Raw genomic sequence first — 24,472 nt, 5'->3', positions numbered from 1 at the left:
CATTGTTCTATTGCTAGTGATTGATTTTCATTGGTACTTCTTACATCTTTATCTTATTACAAACATGGACTAGCATATCAAGATAATTTCATTCCACATATATATGACTGGGTAAGGGCACTAGGAAAATGCATTGTGAAAAAAGAATTTGTGAAAGGAGAAAAGCTAGAAATATAGACACTATAGAAAAGGATTTTGTTGCTAGAAAAAGATTATAGTTATGTGTATTTCTAGAGAAATTTCATGACCTATTTCTTTCATAAAAACTATCTCGAAGTTAAAACAAGCTACAAACTTCTAATGAAGAAAGAAAAACCTGATTTTAGAAGTTTATATCTACAGAGAATGGTAAAACAAGATATAGGAAGGCTATAACAAAAGACCTTCTTTTAAAAAGAAAAGAAGGCATTTGGATTGTGAGAAGTGACTGAAAGCTAGGACTGGAAGAACTATATTCTACAATGAAGTAGAAAGTAAGCCCCACACACATTTGCCTTTAACTGCTTCTCACTGTATTATAGTTTTCCTCTTCCAATCTGATTGTGGGTTCCTCTCCAAAAGGAGGTATTTCTTTTGCAAATGCCACAGAGCTTCACTTAGCCCTGGACACACAGTAGGTTCTCAAATATTTAACAGATTGGCTCAAAAAGTTGCCACGATGTTCTATGAGTGGAAGAAGAGACATAATGATCTGGTAATTAACCTCATTAAAAATAAAGGTTCTTCTTCCTTCAAGAGTATTTCTGAGAGTCTGTCCTGATTGCCAAACTAAAAAGGCCTTATCCAGTCTCACCCTAGATTTATGCCTAAAATGTAGTTACAATCAATAGGATGACGAAAAGTGAAGCTGTTTATGTAAATGGGATAGGCCCTTTTTGAGCATTGATTTCGCAGCCAGTGTTGGGGAGAGTAAACTGGCTGGATAAGCTTGCTGATGGTGTAGATCTTGGCCATCTACATGAGATCATGTGGAAAGACTGAATTTGAGAAATTCTTTTTAGGTTTTTCATGCTTGCAATCAAATGAGTGTACACTGGAAAAAAATGTACCAGGAGAGTAGACACACACTCAGGATCTCGTTAACGTAATTAACACGAGAGTTAGAAGTAAAGCAAACTGCGGGATTAAAGTCTATTCTAAACTGAAAAACAGGACATCTGAAATCTGGGGTACCACATGTGAATGTGCGATACGAACTTCTAATAAAAGCTTTGAATGGAAAAAGCCAAGAGGCCAACCCAGGAGCATATTCGTCGGGCTTCTGGCCTCCGAACTGAACCAGTCGCGGATTCCCGGGCCGTAAAGCCGGCCCAGTTAGCCCTCCGCCCCTGGCCCGCAGACCGGGTCCCCGGGCCTGTACTCCTCTCCAGCCGGAAGGGGCGCGGATGGCAGGGGCGGGGGAGAATTCAGCCCCGGCAGAGGAAGCGGCTCAAGGGGTTGGTCCCGGACCTGCGAGCCGGCAAGGCTGAGGACGGGAGATGGATTGCGGGGTGAAAGGATACCCCAACCTCGGTCCATCTTTGCAGTTAAACAGGAATGGTAAGGGAAGATTCTGGACGTCCCCACCGGGCCGTCTCCTCGCCGCCCCACCCCCCAGCTGTGCTGAGAGTAATTCATACAAAAGGAGGACTCGCCTCTGCCTGGACGGAATCCCAGGGACCATCGATAAACTCCCACTAACCTAGAACCGAGGGCGCGCTGCTCCCCGCCCCCCCACCCACACGCTCTCGTCATCCTCTGGGTCAACAGGAGCATGCGCGAGGCTCCGTGTGCTCGTCAGTGGGCTGAGCGCACATCGCCCACGGTCCCCGAGAAATAGGGGGAGGGGACGGCGATTGAACGGGTGCCTGGTGGAGGTGGCGCGGGGTAAACTGGGAAAGTGGTGTCGTGTGCCGGCTCCGCCCTTTTCCCGAGGGTGGGGGAGGACCGTATATAAGTGCCGTAGTCTCCGTGAACGTTCTTTTTCGCAACGGGTTTGCCGCCAGGACACAGGTGAGTGCCGGGTGTGGCTTCCGTGGGCCTGGCCTCCGCAGGCGGCCGCGGCCTTCACGTGCCTTTCTCTCCCGCCGCACCCCTGGGCCTTCTCATCATGTTCTTGACCCCGAATTTTGGGCGGTAAGCGGGCGGGGGAGAGTTCGAGGCCCTACGCTTTCTCGAAACCCCGTCGCCTCGTGCTTGGGTTGAGGCCTGGCTGCGGCGCCGTGGTCTCTGCGTGCGATTCCCGCCGCGTCTTCTCGCTCGCCCCGTCGCTCCCCGCCCCCCGCCCCCCCCCCCGCTCTTTAACTCCCTCGAACAGCCGCATTTTTTTACGCCGATGGGGTCGAGCCGGGGTCTGACAGGGTAGGCTTTTCGGCGCTTGTTGGATTCCGGGGGGCGTGCGAGGCGCGGAGGGCGCCGGGCCCGCTTCCCCAGCGCACATGCTGGTGCGGCCTCGCTAGGGCGAGGCGGGGCCCGCGAGCCGCGGCGCTGGGCGGCAAGCAGAGCGGAGCGCCGCCCCGCCCGGCACCAGTTGCGTGCGCGGAAAGATGGCCGCTCCCCGGGCCCGCTACACGGCCTCAAAATGGAGGACGCGGCGGCCCGGGAGGGGAGCGCTGGGTGAGTCACCCACACAAAGGCACTGCGCCCGTGTCTGCCCGGCGCCGCTTCCTGTGACCCCGCGGTGGACGGGCGCCGTCCTGGCACCTCGGTTCCTCGTGGCTCCAGAGCGGCCTTTCCTCGGGATGGGGGGAGGGCGCCTGGACGGTGGAGTTTCCCCACGCTTGGTGGGTGGAGACCAGAGTTAGGCCAGTTTGGCGCTGGTGGTAATGCTCCTTGGAATTTGCCCTTGGAGTTTGGCTCGGGGCTTCTCCGTTCTCCGGAACGATGGTTTGAAGTTTTTTTTACTCCCAACTTAGGTGTCGTGAAAACCACCGCTAATCCTAAGCAAAAATGGGAAAGGAGAAGACCCACATCAACATCGTTGTCATTGGACACGTAGATTCGGGGAAGTCAACCACTACTGGCCATTTGATCTACAAATGTGGTGGGATCGACAAGAGAACCATTGAAAAATTCGAGAAGGAGGCTGCCGAGGTAGGCAAAATAAAACGGTTTTAAGAATTTTGTAAACAAGTACGTTAAGTGGTAACTTTCCAAAAACTAGCCACTAGTCTAGATCTGACTTATATTAAGATGTATTACAAAGCTTGCTGTTAAGTCATTTAAGTTTTGAGGGTAAGGTAAGTGCACCCGAGTTTAGCGGTTGTAAGTGGAATCCAACATTTCTTCCGAGTAAGTGGGGGTGAGGAATTTCATGCTGGAATTTGATCATGTTTTAGTTACCAAGTAACCATTCTTAATCCTTCCAGATGGGAAAGGGCTCCTTCAAGTATGCCTGGGTCTTGGACAAACTGAAAGCTGAACGTGAGCGTGGTATCACCATTGATATCTCCCTGTGGAAATTCGAGACCAGCAAATACTATGTGACCATCATTGATGCCCCAGGACACAGAGACTTCATCAAAAACATGATTACAGGCACATCCCAGGTTTGTAGGATTAACTCCTGAAAGTAACTCTGGGCCTATCTTCTACATTGGCAAAACCATGAGTTTGTCCTTTTGAAGAGCCTTTGTTTAACAGGATGTGGCCTTGTTTTCTTTCAAAGGCCGACTGTGCTGTCCTGATTGTTGCTGCTGGTGTTGGTGAATTTGAAGCAGGTATCTCCAAGAACGGGCAGACCCGTGAGCATGCCCTTCTGGCTTACACTCTGGGTGTGAAACAGCTAATTGTTGGAGTTAACAAAATGGATTCCACTGAGCCACCCTACAGTCAGAAGAGATACGAGGAAATTGTTAAAGAAGTCAGCACCTACATTAAGAAAATTGGCTACAACCCTGACACAGTAGCATTTGTGCCAATTTCTGGCTGGAATGGTGACAACATGTTGGAGCCGAGTGCTAACGTAAGTGATTTTTAAGAGTTTCCAAGATTATGTCCTGGGGAGGGGTGAGTTCGATGGTGTAACACTGATAATCTTGTGTTGTAGATGCCCTGGTTCAAGGGATGGAAAGTTACCCGTAAAGATGGCAATGCCAGTGGAACCACGCTGCTTGAAGCTCTGGATTGCATCCTGCCACCAACTCGTCCAACTGACAAGCCCTTGCGTTTGCCCCTCCAGGACGTCTACAAAATTGGTGGTAAGTTGAGCCACTACCATCAGAACTTGTCTGGATTACTGTAATACCTTCTGCCTTATGAGGTATTTATGATGTGCTGTATATATTTTAGGTATTGGTACTGTCCCTGTGGGTCGGGTGGAGACTGGTGTTCTCAAACCTGGCATGGTGGTCACCTTTGCGCCTGTCAACGTAACAACTGAAGTGAAGTCTGTTGAAATGCACCATGAAGCTTTGAGTGAAGCTCTTCCTGGGGATAATGTAGGCTTCAATGTCAAGAACGTGTCTGTCAAAGATGTTCGTCGTGGCAATGTGGCTGGTGACAGCAAAAATGACCCACCGATGGAAGCAGCTGGCTTCACAGCTCAGGTAACACTTAAGTGACGGGTGTTTATTTACTGCCATAACCTTTTAGTGTTTTTGAGACTACTAAAGGCAAGTCTTCTCTGCAGGTGATTATCTTGAACCATCCAGGCCAAATCAGTGCTGGGTATGCACCTGTGTTGGATTGTCACACAGCTCACATTGCTTGCAAATTTGCTGAGCTGAAGGAGAAGATTGATCGTCGTTCTGGGAAAAAGCTGGAAGATGGCCCCAAATTCTTGAAATCGGGTGATGCTGCCATTGTTGACATGGTTCCTGGCAAGCCCATGTGTGTTGAGAGCTTCTCCGACTATCCTCCTCTGGGTAAGGATGCTTTTTGGTGTAATTAAAAACTTTATTAAATGTTTGAAAAAGTGTTTCTAATGGTAATACAATATTTGTTTTAATAGGCCGTTTTGCTGTTCGTGACATGAGACAGACAGTTGCTGTGGGTGTCATCAAAGCAGTGGACAAGAAGGCAGCTGGAGCTGGCAAGGTCACCAAGTCTGCCCAGAAAGCTCAGAAGGCTAAATGAATATTCCCCCCAATACCTGCCACCCCAGTCTTAATCAGTGGTGGAAGAACGGTCTCAGAACTGTTTGTCTCAATTGGCCATTTAAGTTTAATAGTAAAAGACTGGTTAATGATAACAATGCATCGTAAAACCTTCAGAAGGAAAGGAGAATGTTTTGTGGACCATTTGTTTTGTGTGTGGCAGTTTTAAGTTATTAGTTTTTAAAATCAGTACTTTTTAATGGAAACAACTTGACCAAAACTCTGTCACAGAATTTGAGACCCATTAAAAAAAGTTTAATGAGAAACCTGCGTCTTCTTTTGGTCAACACTGTGACTTTCTATGTTACTAAAGTAAGAGTTGCCCATAACCTATTTCTGGTGTTAAGTCTGCTGAAACAAGGATTTTATAATTCTGGGTTGGAGCTTCAGGTTTCTTTCCATTGTATAAATAGAACTCACATGTTTAAGTACATAGTAAAAAAAAAAAGCTTTGGTGCAACACTTCATAGATTAGGATGGATGAGCAAAAAGTATGTTTTTATATGTATGCTAGTTTGTAAGGTCAGATTCTATGATATGAAAGTTCATGTTGCATATAAAATTTTGTATGGTTACATAAGTATTGAGTATGTCAAACTTTAGTCTCCCAGTTATGGGAAGGTGCATTCACATTTACAGTATTTAAGTAGTTAACTGTGAGGCTTAAATAGTATTGGGCACTGCCTTGCTGGAGTTAATTGTATCCAGATTCTAGGAAAAATAAACGATGCTGGAAGCTAAGTGTGTTTCCTGTCACTTAAATAGAAATTCACTTTCTATAGGAAGTTTCATCTAATGAGTAAGGTTGGGTGAAGAGGAAGAACATTGCCACACTGGAAATTAAGACAATTTGAAGAGGTATGGTGGTAGTCTAAGGGAAGAAAAGGGGCCCATTTGGGCCTGAGTGTAGGGTAGGCTTAAATTCTGGTTTGAAAATGTTTTAAAAGTTAAGTGCCACTTTAAAAACTATTGGAAAGGAATATTGGAAGATTCCAATTTGACAGTTGGGCAGAATGAAAATAGCCCTTAACTCAAGGGATAGTTTGTAACTTATAGATTGCAGGAATTGGTTGCAAAGGGGAAAAACTTAAGTGGTCACAGCCCTTTGTAACTGACAACCATCTGGTGTATCTGGGTTTTGATAAATTGGTAAATCTAAGAACACTTGTGCATTTGAGGAAACAGTCTAATTCTGTATTTGATAATATTTCATAGCCTGAAAGTCAAGCCAGCTGGAACTGGTGAAGTTACACAAGATACTCCTAAGGCTTAACTTGCTAACAAGAATCTAAGGTGAACTATTGAATGCAGTTGGAAAATTTTTCCTCATTTTTGAATTTTTCCTGGGCGAAATTCCTTGTCACTTAAGCACATGTATATATGAGGTCATTGGTAAGGGCTTTAAAATTAAATGGAAAAGATTTTGTCCAAGGTTGCCCCTTAATGTTTTGGCAAGTAATGGTGTTAAGATTAGAGGAGACAAGAATAGGATTCTTAAGGATTGCTGGCTGATAGAAGCAAATCTGATACAGCTGTAAGATTTACCAGCAGAGATGTGTCTTCCCAATGCTGGTTTCAGCTGTAGAAAGTTGCTTTCATTAAATGGAAGATTGGGAACGGGAGAGCAGGACAGTTTACATGCTTCCTCTGCATAGGTTCTGGTATATGTACATAATTGATTTGAGCACCACCTACTGGTGGTCAGTACAGGTTAAAGAATTTCTAGGTTCAGGATAAAGGAGTGTTTTTGCTCACTAAAGTTACTTACACTAATTGCTTTTCCTTGTATGTGAGCTGGTTAAAGAGTAGACTGATACAATAAACTGCTGTTTGATTGTAAACCAACATTTTTAGATTGGTCAACTATTTAAATCTCAAACGGAATCTTGAGATTTGTTTGCATGAATTCTGGTGTGATTTCAGAATTGAAAGAGGCATTCTGGTTCAGGAGTTTAATACAGGTTGTTAGTAATGTCTATCTGGGTTTTTTTAAATATGTTTGTGCTGAGTCTTAGTTACAACAGGTAAACTCTTAGTTGAGGCATGCATTTGGGATCTAGTTCCCTGACCAGGGATAGAACCTTGGCCCCCTGCATTGGGAGCACAGAGTGTTAACCACTGCACCACCAGGGAAGCCCCTGATTTTTTAAAAAACTTACACAACTCACCCTATCCCCAGAATAGGGAACCTAGAATAAGTGAGTTTTGGCCAGGTCACAACTCATGCCCTTAATTCTCCTATAGTTAATTCTATTGATAATTCACCTCACAAATCAGGTGCATCAGAGCTCAGCTCTCCGGATGATATAGTTTACTCAGAGCTAACTCCCTGTCTCTGTGGTATTTTAAAAAATGTTTTAACTATGGACTGATTTAAATATTCCCCCATGGCCCTTGAAACAACTGAAGTCAACTGGGTTTTTTTAGTATTTGTTTTAAATGTTCTTTTTTAGACAAAACTCTGAATTGACTATGTCTTAACAAATCTTATTGGAAGGTGTCAATAATAAATTGCCAAACTATGAGGCTGACTTCCAGGTCTGATGTAGCACTAAGATTGGCACCTTACAATTTTTGAAGGTGTAGTTCTTTCAAGAACATGAACAATTCACTTGGTTACTTGAGTTCTGGTCTGCCCAACAAAGGCAGTGACTGCTTAAGTGGTGAAGAGCTCTTGATTTTCAGTAATTTGCAGAATGGGGTGTAAAAATCCTGGAGAATATTACCAGGACAGGACTATGGGTGTTATTTTTATTAAAATTATTTATTTACCTTGGTTAACTTTTCTGCTGAGTTGAGCACTGAGCTCATGCCAAAAGAAGGCGTTCATGGCTCTATACTCACAATTCCTGAAGTGGGCAACTCTAGAAAAGGGGTGACAACTAATTTCTTGTATGTCAAGGTGCCCTTTCATGTTTTCGACTGATAGATGCTAGGTGTTTTACAGTCAGTTGAGAATTAAAGTTGCGTTACAGAGTTAGACCTGTGTCTTGAAGGGAGTGAATAGCATGAGTTCTCAATCCTGTGATTGGGGGAGGAGAACATGCTTTTTTCATATGAGAGAAAAGGAGGAATAAAACATATTTCCTTTTTTTTTTTTTTTTTTCTAACCTTCATGAAATTTTCTTTCCTAATCTGGTTTTGCTCTTCATGACCTGTGTTCTTTTTTCACTTCTAAACGCATAGGTTCTCTAACCCAGGTGGCATCAGAGTCATCTGTTACTTGCAGGCCTCTGGGAACTTCCATGACTAGTTAAAACTACAGTTGAAGTTTTACATTGCTTGCTCAGTTGATAGTGATTTAGAAAAAAGAAAACTTCCTTTGTTAGGAAACTGCCACATTGACCTGGAAGGTCATTGACCTCTGATCTAGTGGAAACCTTGGAAAGGATCATAAGGCTTTGTTCTTTAATAAATGGAAGGTTATGCTGTAGTCCAGCAGTCACCAGAAACGTCATTTACCTGGGACAGCCTTCAGCAGGCCTATGGATCTCTAAGGGTTTAGAGCTCAGTCTGTGGTCTCTGGGAAAGACATCATGACAACGAAAATGATGTTACAATAATTACAAGTAAGCAAAGAATATTAGAAAACTTAGCAAGAGATTTAGAAGTTTTTCCCACTTTTTTGTTAAGGTACTTACACTAAAATTCATCCTTTTAAAATATGTAGTTCTGTAAGTTTTAATACCGTTCACAACCAAGGTATGGAGTATTTCCATCATATTTCCATCACCCCCCCTCCTCCCCCAAATTCCCCTGTGCACCTTTGTAGTCATCCCCTCTCTACCTCTAATCGTTGGTAACCATTGTTACCAATATTCTGCCTCTACAATTTTGTTTTGCAGCAGAGGTCACATACCTGGATTCATACAGTATGTAGCATTTTGAGTGGTTTCTTTTACTTAGCATGATGCATTTGAGATTCATCTGTTTTGCGTGTATCAATGATCTGTTCCTGTTTAATGATTGTTTACAGCTGAGGTATATTGGTTTCTGATTTTGGATAATTATGAATAAACCACTATAAACATACACATACAGGGCTCTGTATAACTATAGGTTTTCATTTTACTTGTGTAAATACCTAGGAGTGGGATTGCTTAGTCATTGGCAATTGTATAACCTTACCTTTTTTTTTTAAGCTCTTTATTGGAATATAATTGCTTTACACTCTTGTACCAATTTTTGAGGTACACCAAAGTGAATCAGCTGTATTTATACATATATCCCCATTAACCTTACCTTTATAAGAAACTGCTAAACTTTTTCAAAGTGGATGAACTGTTAGTAATAGATTAAGTGAAGTTGTAAATTTTATTCTGATATGATTAACTTTTTAAGGAAGAAAATTAATTTGACTAAATGAGTTAATACTGAGATTCTGTAGGACAGCTGGGCCAGGCACTATTGTAGGCAGTGGGGATGGTATGGTGAACAAAATGGACACAGTTCTTGCCCTTTGAGTTTATGTAATCTACTGGGGGAGCTAGATACTAACTGAATAAGTAGATAATTTTGAATTGTGATGTTCTGAAGGGAAAAAGAAGGATACTAAGAGGGGGAAGAGTGAAAGGACATAATTTAGATTGGCTAGAGAAGGTATTTATCAGGAATAGCTGCGATCTGAAGGGTAAGTAGAAGTTACTGAGTTGGACAATGTGAAAACATTGCATTCTTTCTTTGACATCTCCATATATGAGGCTTACCTTGGCCTCATAACAATTAACATAGAATCGGAAAAGTCTAAGAAAACCTAAAGCCTTTTAATCTAAGCTACCCAAATCAACTTTGAATATATTCATTGAAATTTTTGCTTGCTTACTTTATCAGTCAATGTGTGTGGTTGTCATATATTGGAGGGCAGAGACATCTCATTGAATCCTCACAACAGTCTTTGTAGGGGCAGATATACTTCTATTACAGATGACAGACTGAGGTATAGAGGGAGGCTCCTAATTCATCCCATTGCCGGATGAAATTTTTTCTTTAAGTTCAACTGCAGGTAACTTAAAATCATACCTAGGCTATTCTCTAGAAATAATAGAACAATTTCATTCTTTTTTTCTGTAAGAGTCACTTATTTACTGGAAGACACCAATCAATAACATTTAGTCTCATCTGAGTTTAACACTTTCAGTTCCTACAGCTTTTTTTTTTTTAAATTGAAGTACAGTTGATTTACAACTATATTGTGTTAGTTTCAAGGGTACAGCAAAGTGATTCAGTTATTTTTATATATATATATGTATATATATATATATATATATACACACACACACACATATACATTTTTTCAGACTCTTCTCCCTTAGAGGTTATTAGAAAATATTGAGTATAGTTCCCTGTGCTGTACAGTAGGTCCTTGTTGGTTATCTATTTTCTTTGTTTTTGTTTTGTTTGTTTTGTTGTTTTTCATTTTTGTTTTTTCTTGGCCTCACCGCATGGCATGTGGGATCTTAATTTCCTAATCAGGGATCGAAACTCACCCCCTGCAGTGGAAGCACAGAGCCTTAACCACTGGACTGCCAAGGAAGTCCCTGGTTATCTTTTTTTTTTTTTGTATGATTCCATTCATATGAAATGTCCAGACTGGACAGAGCCATAGAGAAAGCAATGATTAAAAATGTTCTAGGACTTCCCTGGTGGTCCAGTGGTTAAGACTCTGCGCTCGCAATGCAGGGGGCTGGGTGTGATTCAACTAAGAGCCTGCATGCTGCAATGACGATCCTGTACTTGGCAACTAAGATCCTGCGTGCCACAACTAAGACCCGGCACAGCCAAATGAATAAATACATACTTTTTTAAGTTCTAAAATTTAGTGATGGTTACACAACTATAGATATACTCAAAACCATTGACCTGTAAACTTTAAAGAGGTAAATGTTATAGTATGTGAATTATATCTCAATAAAGCTTTTTAAAAAAATGTCAGTGATCAGGAGAGCCGAGAGGTCAGTCATTTAAGGTGACGTGTCCATCATGGGTTGATTCTGCAGTCTGTCTTTGATCCACATACTATACAAGGCTGTTACTACAAAATGTTGAAGTCTTTCCTTGCCTTGATAGAGACCTCTCTGCACAATTGGGAGGCCTCAATTTCCCTAAATAGGCTGATATTGGGGATGGGGGGTGCATGTGCACGTATGGCTTGTGAATTAAAAGTTTTTTGAAGTAGCACCATCTGTGTAGCAGGCCCTGGCTGGCTTCAAGTGTGAGTGGGGAGAGGATGGAGGATGTCCCAGTTTTCTGTGCTACATCTCAAATCACTCCAAACTTTATCATCTCTCATGGATCTGGGGGTCCCCTGGGCTCAGCTAGGGCAGTTGTTGCTCAGGATTTCTCAGATAGTTGCAGTCAGACCATGACAGGGGCTGGAGTTATCTAGAAGGCTTTCTCACATATTTGTCTGGCAGTTGATACTGGCTGTTAGCTGGGACCTCAGCTGGAACTGTGAGCTGAAACACCTACCCACGACTGTTCCATGTGGCCTGGGCTTCTTTGTAGCATGGCAGCTGGGTTCCAAGAGTCAGTATCCCAAGGGAACCATGTAGAAGCCTTATTATCTTTTATAGGACTCAGCTTTGGAATTCATATGATGTCACCTATGCTATAGTTACTGGCTCACTCCATAGACCCCAACTCTAGGTGAGAGGAGTGTCACCATCATGTAGGAAGAGCATGTGGGAGGGGAGATATTATGGTGGCCATCTGTGGAAAATACCCTATTTTTTATATAATAGTGTGTATATGTTAATATCAAACTCCTAACTTATCCCCCCACCCCCTTCCCCCTTGGTAACCATAAGTTTGTTTTCTATCTGTGGGTCTATTTCTGTTTTGTACATTTGTTCATTTGTTTTTTTTTTTTTTTTTAGATTCCACATATGAGTGATATGATATTTGTCTTTGACTTACTTCATTTCGTATGATAATCTCTAGGTCCATCCATGTTTTTGCAAATGGCAATATTTCATTGTTTTTTATGGCTGAGTAGTATTGTGTATATATACCATATCTTCTTTATCCATTCATCTGTTGCTGGACATTTTGGTTACTTCCATGTCTTGGCTATTGTAAATAGTGCTATTATGAACATAGGGCGTGCCTGTATCTTTTTGAATTATAGTTTTCTCCAGCTATATGCCCAGGAGGGGGATTGCTGGATCATATGGCAACTCTATTTTTAGTTTTTTAAGAAACCTCCAGGACTTCTGTTGTAGTGCAGTGGTTACGAATCCACCTGCCAATGCAGGGAACATGGGTTCGAGTACTGATCAAGGAAGATTCCACATGCTACAGAGCAACTAAGCCCATGTGCCACAACTGCTTAGCCTGTGCTCTAGAGCCTGAGAGCCACAACTACTGAGCTGGAGTGCCACAACTACTGAAGTGCCTAGAGCCTGAGCTCTGCAACAAGGGAAGCCACTGCAATGAGAAGCCCGCACACTGCAACAAAGAGTAGCCCCTGCTCATCACAACCAGAGAAAGCCCATGCACAGCAATGAAGACCCAATGCAGGCAAAAATAAACAATTTTTTTTAAAAAAGAAGAAACCTCCATACTGTTCGCCATAGTGGCTACACCAATTTACATTACTACCAACAGTGTAGGAGGGTTCCCTTTTCTCCACACCCTCTCCAGCGTTTATTGTTTCTAGAGTTTTTGATGATGGCCATTCTGACCGGTGTGAGGTGGTACCTCACTGTGGCTTTGATTTGCATTTCTCTACTGATAGTGATGTTGAGCATCTTTTCATGTGTTTGTTGGCCATCTGTATGTCTTCTTTGAAGAAATGTCTATTTATGTCTTCTGCCCATTTTTGGATTGAGTTGTTTGTTTTTTGATATTGAGCTGCATGAGCTGTTAATATACTTTGGAGATAAATCCCTTTGTCAGTTGCTTTGTTGGCAAATATTTTCTCCCATTCTGAGAGTTGTCTTCTTGTCTTGTTTATGGTTTCTTTTACTGTGCAAAAACTTTTAAGCTTCATTAGGTCCCATTTGTTTATTTTTGTTTTTATTTCCATTACTCTAGGAGGTGGGTCAAAAAGTATATTGACCCACCTGTGATTTATGTCATAGAAAATTCTGCCTATGTTTTCCTCTAAGAGTTTTATAGTGTCAGGCCTTCCACTTAGATCTTTAATCCATTTTGAGTTTATTTTTGTATATGGTATTCTAATTTCGTTCTTTTACATGTAAGCTGTCCGGTTTTCCCAGCACCACTTATGGAAGAGGCTGTCTTTTCTCCATTGTATATTCTTGCCACCTTGTGAAAGATAAGGTGACCGTATGTGTGTGGGTTTATTTCTGGGCTCTCTATCCTGTTCCATTGATCTATATTTCTGTTTTTGTGCCAGTACCATACTGTCTTGATCATTGTAGGCTTGTAGTATAGTCTGAAGTCAGGGAGCCTGATTCCTCCAGCTCCATCTTTCCTTCTCAAGATTGCTTTGGCTATTTGGGGTCTTTTGCATTTCTATAAAAATTGTAAAATTTCTTGTTCTAGTTCTGTGAAAATGAATGCTATTGGTAATTTGATAGGGGTTGCATTGAATCTGTAAATTTGGGTAGTACAGTCATTTTCACAATGTTGAGTCTTCCAATCCTAGAACATGGTATATGTCTCCATCTGTTTGTATCGTCTTTGATTTCTTTCATCAGTGTTTTATAGTTTTCTGAGTACAGGTCTTTTGCCTCCTTAGGTAGGTTTATTCCTAGGTATTTTATTCTTTTTGTTGCAGTGGTAAATGGGAGTGTTTCCTTAGTTTCTCTTTCTGATTTTTCATTGTTAGTGTATAGGAATGCAAGAGATTTCTGTGCATTAATTTTTTATCTTGCTACTTTACTAAATTTGTCAATTAGCTCTAGTAGTTTTCTGGTGGCGTATTTAGGATTTTCTATGTATAGTATCATGTCATCTGCAAACAGTGACAGTTTTACTTCTTTTCCAACTTGGATTCCTTTTATTTCTTTTTCTTCTGTGATTGCTGTGGCTAAAACTCCCAAGTCTATGTTGAATAATAGTGGTGAGAGTGGGCACCATTGTCTTTTTCTCTTCTTAGAGGGAATGCTTTCAGTTTTTCACCACTGAGAGATATGTTGGCTATGGGTTTGTCATATATGGCTTTTATTATGTTGAGATAGTTTCTTTCTATTGCCACTTTCTGGAGAGTTTTTTTTTTTTTTATCATAAATGGGTGTTGAATTTTGTCAAAAGCTTTTTCTGCATCTATTGAGTTTATCATATGGTATTTATCCTTCAATTTGCTAATATGGTGTATCACAGTGATTGATTTCTTGATATTGAAGAATCCTTGCATTCCTGGGATAAATCCTACTTGATCATGGTGTATGATCCTTTTAATATGCTGTTGAATTCTGTTTGCTAGTATTTTGTTGAGTAGTGTTGCATCTGTGTTCATCAGTGATGTTGTCCTGTAATTTTCTTCTTTGTGTGACATCTTTGTCTGGTTTTGGTATCAGGGTGATAGTGGCCTTGCAGAATGAGTTTGGGAGTGTTCCTTCCCCTGCTATATTTTGGAAGAGTTTGAGAAGGATAGGTGTTAGCTCTTCTCTCTATGTTTGATAGAATTCAGCTGTGAAGCCATCTGGCCCTGGGCTTTTGTTTGTTTGAAGATTTTTAATCACAGTTTCAATTTCAGTGCTTGTGATTGGTCTGTTCATATTTTCTATTTCTTTCTGGTTCAGTCTTGGAAGGTTGTACTTTTCTAAGAATTTGTCCATTTTTTCCAGGTTATCCATTTTATTGGCATATAGTTGCTTGTAGTAGTCTCTCATGATCCTTTGTATTTCTGTGGTATCAGTTGTTACTTTTTCATTTCTAAATCTGTTGATTTGCATCTTCTCCCTTTTCCCCTGATGATTCTAGCTAGTGGTTTATCAATATTGTTTATCTTCTCAAACAACCAGCTTTTAGTTTTATTGATCTTTGCTATTGTTTCCTTCACTTTTTCATTTATTTCTGATCTGATCTTTATGATTTCTTTCCTTCTGCTAGCTTTGGGGTTTTTTTGTTCTTCTTTCTCTAATTGCTTTAGGTGTAAGTTTTGGTTGTTTATTTGAGAACTTTTTTTGTTTCTTGAGGTAGGATTGTATTGCTATAAATATCCCTCTTAGAACTGCTTTTGCTGCACCCCATAGGTTTTTGGTTATTGTGTTTTCATTGTCATTTGTTTCTAGGTATTTTTTGATTTTCTCTTTGATTTCTTTGGTGATCTCTTGGTTGTTTAGTATTGTATTTTTTAGCCTCCATGTGTTTGTATTTTTTAGTTTGTTTCCTGTAATTGATGTCTAGTCTCATAGCATTGTGGTCAGAAATGATGCTTGATACGATTTCAGTTTTCTTAAATTTACCAAGAGTTGATTTGTGACCCAAGATGTGATCTGTCCTGGAGAATGTTCCTTGTGCACTTGAGAAGAAAGCGTATTCTGTCGTTTTTGGATGGAATGTCCTATAAAGATCAATTAAGTCCATCTGATCTAATGTGTCATTTAAAGTTTCTTTCCTTATTTATTTTCTGTTTGGATGATCTGTCCATTGGTGTAAGTGGGATGTTAAAGTCCCCTACTATTATTGTATTATTGTTGATTTCCCCTTTTATGGCTGTTAGCATTTGCCTTATGTATTGAGGTACTCCTATGTTGGGTGCATATATATTTACAATTGTTATGTCTTCTTCTTGGATTGATCTCTTGATCATTATGTAGTATTCTTCCTTGTCTCTTGTAATAGTCTTTATTTTTTTATTTTTAGTCTTTATTTAAAAATCTAATTTGTCTGATATGAGAATTGCTACTCCAGCTTTCTTCTTACTTCCATTTGCATGGAATATCTTTTCCCATCCCCTCACTTTCAGTCTATTTGCATCCCCAGGTCTGAAGTGGGTCTCTTGTAGATAGCATATATACATAGGCAGCATATAAATTTACCTATTTATTTATTTATTGGCTTCATTGGGTCTTCATTGCTGTGTGCAGGCTTTCTCTGGTTGTGGCAAGTGAGGGCTACTCTTCATTGTGGTGCACAGGCTTCTCAGTGTGGTGACTTCTCTTGTTGCAGAGCACGAGCTCTAGGCATGCAGGCTTCAGTAATTGCAGCACACGGGCTCAGTAGTTGTGGCTCGTGGGCTCTAGAGCACAGGCTCAGTAGTTGAGGTGCAAAGGCTTAGTTGCTCCACGGCCTGTAGGATCTGCCCAGACCAGAGATTGAACTCATGTCCCCTGCATTGGCAGTTGGATTCTTAACCTCTGCACCACCAGGAAAGTCCCTTACAGCTGTTTCTTAACTTAGATTCTTCCCATGTCATTCTCCCTCCTGGACAGTTTATAGCTGTAAAGAGTTTTCACCAAAATTAAACATATTATGGCTGTGGATACATAAAAGAATGGTTTCATAACCTAGAGTATACATTTATTAATGTGACCCAAGAGATAAAGTAACCTTATTTCCTGAATATCCTACTTTCCTCAATTGATACATTTGGACTAGATGGTCAGAGTGCTGTAAATGGGAAAAAGCTATCCATTTCAGCATCTAGCCAATGGGCACAATACTATCTCTCTCTTAAGACTGTTGTGAGGATGAAATGAGTTAGTGGATTGCCCTATTGTAAACAGCCAATAAAAGCTAACTTTTATTAGTACAGTTGTTTGGAAGATCACAATTGCTTTCAGCAACTCCATTGTACTTCTGGATTATGTTAAACAAACATTACCTGATTTTTTTTTTTTTTAGTATGATTCCATTTATATGATATATCCAGAATAGGCAAATCCATAGAGACAGAGTTGATTGGTATTTGCCAGAGGCTGTCAAAGGAGGGAATAAGAAGTGACCTTTAATTAAGTGGTATGGGCTTTTTTTTGGGGGGGGGTGATGAAAATGTTCTGGAATCAAATAGTGATGATAGTTGTGTGACCTTGTGAATTTACGAAAAACCACTGAACTGTACATTTTGAGAGGGTAAGTTATATCATGAAAAAAACCAGACGAGTATATATATGTACATCTGTATGTATATATATATAAAATGGCAGAAAATAGGAGTGACAGCCATAGGTCAGAGTCATGTTACTATGCACCATCTCCAGCCCTACCCATGAGTGGGCACAGCCGAGGGACCCCCTACCCTCACTCTCACTGACCATCCATGAGAACTGAGTCATTACCTGATTTTTTTTATAAATTGTATTTTAGGAAGATCTCGTTTAAACTGTATTGCATCATTTTTTCTTTTTCTTTTTTTTTTTGGCTGTGCTGGGTCTTTGTTGCTTTGCACAGGCTTTCTCTAGTTGTGGCGAGCAGGGGCTGCTTCATTGTGGTGCACGAGCTTCTCATTTTGGTGGCTTCTTTTGTTCTGGAGCACAGGCTCTAGGCACGCTTGCTTCAGTAGTTGCAGCACTCAGGCTCAGTAGCTGTGGTGCACAGGCTTAGTTGCTCTGCAGCATGTGGCATCTTCCTGGACCAGGAATCAAACCCATGTCCCCTGCATTGGCAGGTGGATTCTTAACCATTGCACCACCAGGGAAGTCCTATTTTTTCTTTTTTTTTTTCTTCCATTTGCTAACATAGACTTTATTTTTTTAAAGAACTTTTATTGAGATACAGTTGACATACAATAAACTGCATATATTTAAAATGTACAATTTGATACTTTTTTCATATTAGTAATGTATATATGACAATCCCAATCTCCCAATTCATCCCCTACATCCCGCCCCCCCCCCCACCCCCCGCTTTTCCCACTTGGTGTCCATATGTTTGTTCTGTACATCTGTGTCTCTATTTCTGTCTTGCAAATCGGTTGATTTGTACTCTTTTTCTATATTCCACATATATGTGTTAATATATGATATTTGTTTTTCTCTTTCTGACTCACTTCACTCTGTAGGACAGTCTCTAGGTCTATCCATGTCTCTACCAATGTCCCAATTTGGTTCCTTTTTATGGCTAATATTCCACAGTGTATATGTACCACATGTTTTTTATCTATTCACCTGTTGATGGACATTTAGGTTGCTTCCATGACCTGGCTAATGTAAGTAGTGCTGCAATGAACATTAGGGGACATGTGTCTTTTTGAATTATGGTTTTCTTGGGGTATATGCCCAGTAGTGGGATTGCTGGGTTGTATGGTAACTCTATAGTTTTTCAAGGAACCTCCATACTGTTCTCTGTAGTGGCTGTATCAATTTACATTCCCACCAACAGTGCAAGAGTGTTCCCTTTTCTCCACACCCTCTCCAAAATTTACTGTTTGGAAGTCCTATTTTTTCTTTTTTACAAATAAACTTTTATTTTGGAATAACTTTAGATTTATCGAAAAGTTGTGAAGGTAGGTAAGAATTCCTGTATACCACTTAATTAATTTCCCCTGCTGTTATCATCCTGCATTACCATAGAGCATTTATCAAAACTAAGAAACCAACTTTGGGTGTTACTGTTAAATCTCCAGACTTTATTCAGATTTTGCCAGCTTATTTCTACTAATGGCCCTTTTTCTGTCCCAGGACCCAACCCAAGACACCACTGTGTGATTAATTTTAAAAACTCAAATATTGGGAGTTTATATTTAGACCTCTGCTATACTTCATCATTTCGTTGAGATAATTTTGAATTTGGAGACTGCTACCTAGCATGTTAAATAAAAATGTGGGCTTTGTCATTTACACATCTAATATTTTATGTTTCTGTAGTCTTACTTATTGTTGATAAGCACTAAACAAACCAGGTCCAAAAACATGGAACTGTGATATTGCACTAGAGAACTGCTCTTTGATTTTGATGTTCTCGCCAATTGCAAACTCAACCATAATAATACTATAATTTATGCCATACTTTACCATTTTAATCACAAGGTAATCATAATGAAAATTTTATCAAATGTTTGGTTAAAGCAAGGTGAGGTAGGTGATAGCTTTAAATTTACTTCCCCTTTATGAGCAGACAAAAAGAATTTGCTCTGCCACTTAATAAAGTCGAGGTGGGAGTAAAATCTTTGTATTAGGAATTTACATTTTCTAGTTTAACCAGTCATGGTTTTCCTAAAAGAGTTCAGGTAGTTTTGGGTTTTTGTCAAACTTTCCAACATAGAGTTTGGATTTTGCCTTTAACACAATCTATTTTGAGACATTATGTAGAATATAGGTTATTACCGTGTAAAGCCAAATAGATTTTAAAATAGACATAGTCAAAGTAGATAGTTTTGTTCATTCTAGTGAGAGTAACTGGCTGCAAAAGCCAAGACAAGACACCATGGTATGATCCTACAAGTGTGGTTTCCAGAGGTTAAACAACAGATCACTAATATTAAAAAAAAAAAAAATTCCACTTGGAATTTTCAGTAAAATCGTGTGGTTGAGAGAATACCCTAGTTTGTGTTGCACTATACTGTAGGGTTGCCACATAAGCAGTTTGAATTTGACTTCCAGTGCTGTCTGGGGCCACTGAAGCTGAGGATGTGGTCCTCTCAGCCTGCTGGAGAGGGCATCTGCAACGTTTCCTGAGGCCTGAGTTGTAAACATTTAGATGTAAGGGGTACAGCTATGTCATTCCAACAAAGGAAGGGCCTGACCCAGACTTGACCTGTAGCCTCTCACTTTAGCTGTTGTTCTACCTTCCTGACTGACCCTTTGGACTTCTCTGTTTAGCCTCCTACAGGATTCTGTGTAGAAACTAGCAACTCAGTAAATGTCTAATGAGAAATGAGGTGGTATTTATTCAGTCATGGTTGGATATAGAAAGCATATATACTAAGTCTTTATACTGAGGTTAGGGAATGCATCTCTTGGAACTCAATTTCTCACATTTTATATAACTTCTTATAGGTATTTTTCTTCAAAGCTCTGACACCTGTCTCTGAAGTTTGTTAAACTGCCCCCCACCCCCAAGGTTGTTCTGTGTATAACTGGAAATAAAATTAGTAAATTTCTTTTCATTGTTTGAAACACCACATACCTGCATACACATACACAGTCTGATCTTGTGTGAAATAAGGTGTAGTCTAGAAATGTTTCCTTTTAAATTTAGGCAGTGTGTTTTTATGTATATTCATATGTTTTAAAATTTCAATTGCCCCTGTATTAAAAGGGTATAGACCAACTCTAAAAGAGAATTCAAAGAGCAACTAACTAAAAATGAATTATGAGGCACTTGATTTTAAAGAATAGTTTAGCAAACGTGAAAAGCAGAGTAACTCCATAAATGCTTAGCATGAAATGGTCTTACAAAGGGTGGGAGTGGGAACTGAAGGTTAAGCCAAAGAAACAGACTTCTACCCTAGATTGTTTAAGAGGGATGGAGAAACTTCTTATCCAGTGGGGGACCTCTGGATAAAGAAAGGGGGACATTTCCTTAGGAGGAAAAAACCCACTTGAAAGTGACAGAAAGGCATTGTGAAGTCAGAATACCTGAGATCCATGCTCAACAGCAACTTGGAATTACATTTTAATCACATCACTTAACAAGGTACAGCAATAGGAAGAGACCAATAAGACATTTTTAAAAGCTTTTTAGAAAAATTTACTTTGAGGAATACACAGATGTAAAAGAATCCTTATGTATTGGAGGCTTTCCCATCAGGGAGTAGTGCTATTCAAATAGATTAGTCTTTTCCAAACTTTTTGGATTAGGATTCACAGTAAGAAATATATTTTCTATTGTAACACAGTACAAACACACATCGTATTTCATTGCATCTAAGATGTTTTAAGTTGGAAATCACAAATGCTGCCAATTATAATTGTAAGATATTGATTAATGGACATAACACCAATTTTGAGATGATATATGTAGAAAAAATATGCATCTTAAAACTGATGAAATATAATTTGTGTATGAATTACTGAAACAAAAGTTTCAGAGAATGGTACTTACTACCTACCTTACTACCTAAAAATTAATTTCATGGCCAGATAGTGAATTGCAGCCAGTAGTCTGAAAAATGTTGATCTAGGTCAGTGACAGTCAAAAGTGAGGACTTTCCTGGTGGTCCAGTGGTTAAGACTCTATGCTCCAAATATAGGGGGCATGGGTTCGAACTCTGGTCAGGGAAGATCCCTCATGCCGAGAGGCACAGCCAAAAAAATAAAAGTGAGGTTCTAGATCAAAATAGTTGCATTCTTTCTTTATGGCATCAAAGCATAGGATCTCAACCTATATACTTGTTCATAGGCATTCAAGTAGGCCCAAAGTTTACATTTGAAAAAAATTTGGTCTTTCGCATAAATCATCATAGCCCACATCTCACTGGAAGCTGGAATAGCTTTTAGACTTGAATTTCTGTAACAGAATGTGAGTTCACTTTTCTGCACAACTGAACTGCTCTAGTACTTCAACAATACAAACTATTTGTATTCTAGATTCCTGAGCCAGAACACACTAAAATTAATACAGTTTTGTTTCTGCTACAAGCCACTGAGACAATGCATATTTATGAAGGCAAGCCAGTGATTCTCAAAGTTGGCTGAGCATCAGAATAACCTATGGAGCTTGTTAAACATAGATGCCAAGACCTTTCTAGGGCAACTGAATCAGAATTGCATGTGATAAAGCTTGGCCAGCTACTTTTACAAGCTCTATTGGGAATTCTGATTCAACTAGGTTTAAGAATCATTGTTCAAGGCTTGCCAATCATACATACTTCCTTCAGAGTTTCAACAGCTTTACTGATATATGTCACATACTATAAAACTCACTCTTTTAAAGTGTACAATTCAATGGTCTTTAGTATGTTCACAAAATTGTACAAACATCACCATAATCTAATTTCAGAACATATTCATCACCTTAAAAAGTGGTGCCCTTCGAGTATACAATGGAAAAAAGACAGCCTCTTCAATAAGTGGTGCTGGGAAAATTGGACAGCAACATGTAAAAGAATGAAATTAGAACACTTCCTAACACCATACACAAAAATAAACTCCAAATGGATTAAAGACCTACATATAAGGCCAGACACTATCAAACTCCTAGAGGAAAACATAGGCAGAACACTCTTTGACATACATCAAAGCAACATCCTTTTTGACCCACCTCCTAGAATCATGGAAATAAAATCAAGAATAAACGAATGGGACCTCATGAAACTTAAAAGCTTTTGCACAGCAAAGGAAACCATAAACAAGACTAAAAGGCAACCTTCAGAATGGGAAAAAATAATTGCCTATGAAACAACGGACAAAGGATTAACCTCCAAAATATACAAGCAGCTCATGCAGCTTCATACCAAAAAAGCAAATAACCCAATCCACAAATGGGCAGAAGACCTAAATAGACATTTCTCCAAAGAAGACATACAGATGGCCAACAAACACATGAAAAGATGCTCAACATCACTCATCATCAGAGAAATGCAAGTCAAAGCCACAATGAGGTATCACCTCACACCAATCAGAATGGCCATCATCACAAAGTCTGGAAACAACAAATGTTGGAGAGGGTGTGGAGAAAAGGGAACTCTCCTGCACTGTTGGTGGGACTGTAAGTTGGTACAGCCACTATGGAAAACAATTTGGAGGTTCCTTAAAAAACTACAAATAGAACTACCATATGATCCAGTAATCCCACTCCTGGGCATATACCCAAAGAAAACCATAATCCCAAAAGAAACTTGTACCATAATGTTTATTGCAGCACTCTTTACAATAGCCAGGACATGGAAGCAACCTAAATGCCCATCAACAAATGAATGGATACAGAAGATGTGGCATATATATACAATGGAATATTACTCAGCTATAAAAAGGGATGAGATGGAGCTATATGTAATGAGGTGGATAGAACTACAATCTGTCATACAGAGTGAAGTAAGTCAGAAAGAGAAAGACAAATATTGCATGCTAACTCACATATACGGAATCTAAAAATGGTACTGATGAACTCAGTGACAAGAACAGGGAAGCAGATACAGGGAATGGACTGGAGAACTCGAGGTATGGGAGGGGGCGGGGGGTGAAGGGGAAACTGAGAAGAAGCGGGAGAGTAGTACAGACATATATATACTACCAACTGTAAAATAGTCAGTGGGAAGTTGTTGTATAACAAAGGGAGTCCAACTCGAGGATGGAAGATGCCTTAGAGGACTGGGGCAGGGAGGGTGGGGGGGAATCGAGGGGGGGGCGTCAAGGAAGGGAGGGAATATGGGGATATGTGTATAAAAACAGTTGATTGAACCTGGTGTACCCCCCAAAAAAATAAAATAAAATAATAATAAAAAAAAAAAAAAAAAAAAAAAGTGGTGCCCTTTTAAAGGGCAAAGGTGCTACTCAGAAGACTCCTTTTGCAATTTATTGGGTCAGTTTGCACACCAGCCTCAGGCCTAGACCAAATGCTGAGGGGCTGCAGTGACCAAGATTGGTTTAAACTAATGAAGAGTTTTAGTGCCTGGGGTTGTGGAAGGAAAGAGTGAACAAAATCATGGTTCTTTTTCAAGGAAGAGGGCAGTGCACAGACACGGTTATTGGGAAGACAATCAGCAGTGTTTCTTAATATCTCCAAGCCTTGTTTCTCTTGTCTTTAGAACAGGAACTGCTTTATCACGGGGTAAAGTGCAGTAGTCCAGGTAAAGCTCTTAACTTCTTATCTGACACACAGTAAACATTATTAAGTAGTAGCTACTCTTATCTTTTATAAAATCACTAATGAAAAGCATTATTTTCCCTAGGGGGTTATGTGATAAATTTCTCTTAGATTTTAGTAACAGGACAAAGTTTTCTTCTGGTCCCCTTGATGGGACAGAAAGAACTGGCATTTAATGTTTAAATATAATTTGCCTTTTCCTCAGCTAATCCTTAAGCTTGAACTGTTCTGTTTAAAATGTCTCAACTATATTTTTAGAAGGGGATAAATTATCAATAAATTAAACAGGTTTTGGAGTCTGAGATACATATACAAGTTAATTCATTTGGCTTTAAAAAATTGTGATAAAATACAATATAAAATTTAACATCTTAACCATTTTTAAGTGTGAAATGGCATTAAGTACATTCACATTGTTGTGCAACCATTAACACCATCCTCCTCCAGAACTCTTTTCATCTTGCAACACCGAAACTCTGTCTATCAGATAATAACTCCCCATTCCTCCCTCTCCGCAGATCCTGGCAACCACCATTCTAATTTGTCTCTGTAAATTTGACTACTCTAAGTACCTCATGTAAGTGGAATCATACAGTATGTGACCTTTTGCGACTCGCTTATTTCACTTAGCATAATGTCCTCAAAGTTTGTCCAGGTTGTAGTGTGTGGCAGAACTTGCTTCCTTTTAAAGTCTGAGAAATATTCCGTTGTATTTATATACATTGTTTATCCATACATCTGTTGATGGACACAGGTTGCTTCCACCATTGGCTGTTGTGATTAATGCTATTATGAAC

General features: G+C 39.9%; 1 protein-coding gene across 1 annotated transcript; it reads left to right on the top strand.

Moving 5' to 3' along the window:
• The first annotated feature begins 1,846 nt into the window (after nt 1–1,846).
• Nucleotides 1,847–5,341, top strand: EEF1A1 (eukaryotic translation elongation factor 1 alpha 1). Its single transcript, XM_057738121.1, has 8 exons — nt 1,847–1,992; nt 2,895–3,072; nt 3,348–3,527; nt 3,647–3,943; nt 4,028–4,178; nt 4,270–4,526; nt 4,610–4,844; nt 4,931–5,341. The coding sequence occupies exons 2-8, from the start codon at nt 2,929–2,931 to the stop codon at nt 5,053–5,055; spliced, it is 1,389 nt and encodes a 462-aa protein (XP_057594104.1). The 5' UTR covers nt 1,847–1,992; nt 2,895–2,928; the 3' UTR covers nt 5,056–5,341.
• The last annotated feature ends 19,131 nt before the right edge of the window (nt 5,342–24,472 follow it).

The sequence above is a fragment of the Hippopotamus amphibius genome, chromosome 6, assembly GCF_030028045.1.
Source record: "Hippopotamus amphibius kiboko isolate mHipAmp2 chromosome 6, mHipAmp2.hap2, whole genome shotgun sequence".
NCBI lineage: Eukaryota > Metazoa > Chordata > Mammalia > Artiodactyla > Hippopotamidae > Hippopotamus > Hippopotamus amphibius.
Note: the sequence above shows the minus strand (reverse complement) of the source record. Positions and strands in the feature narration are given on the sequence as shown.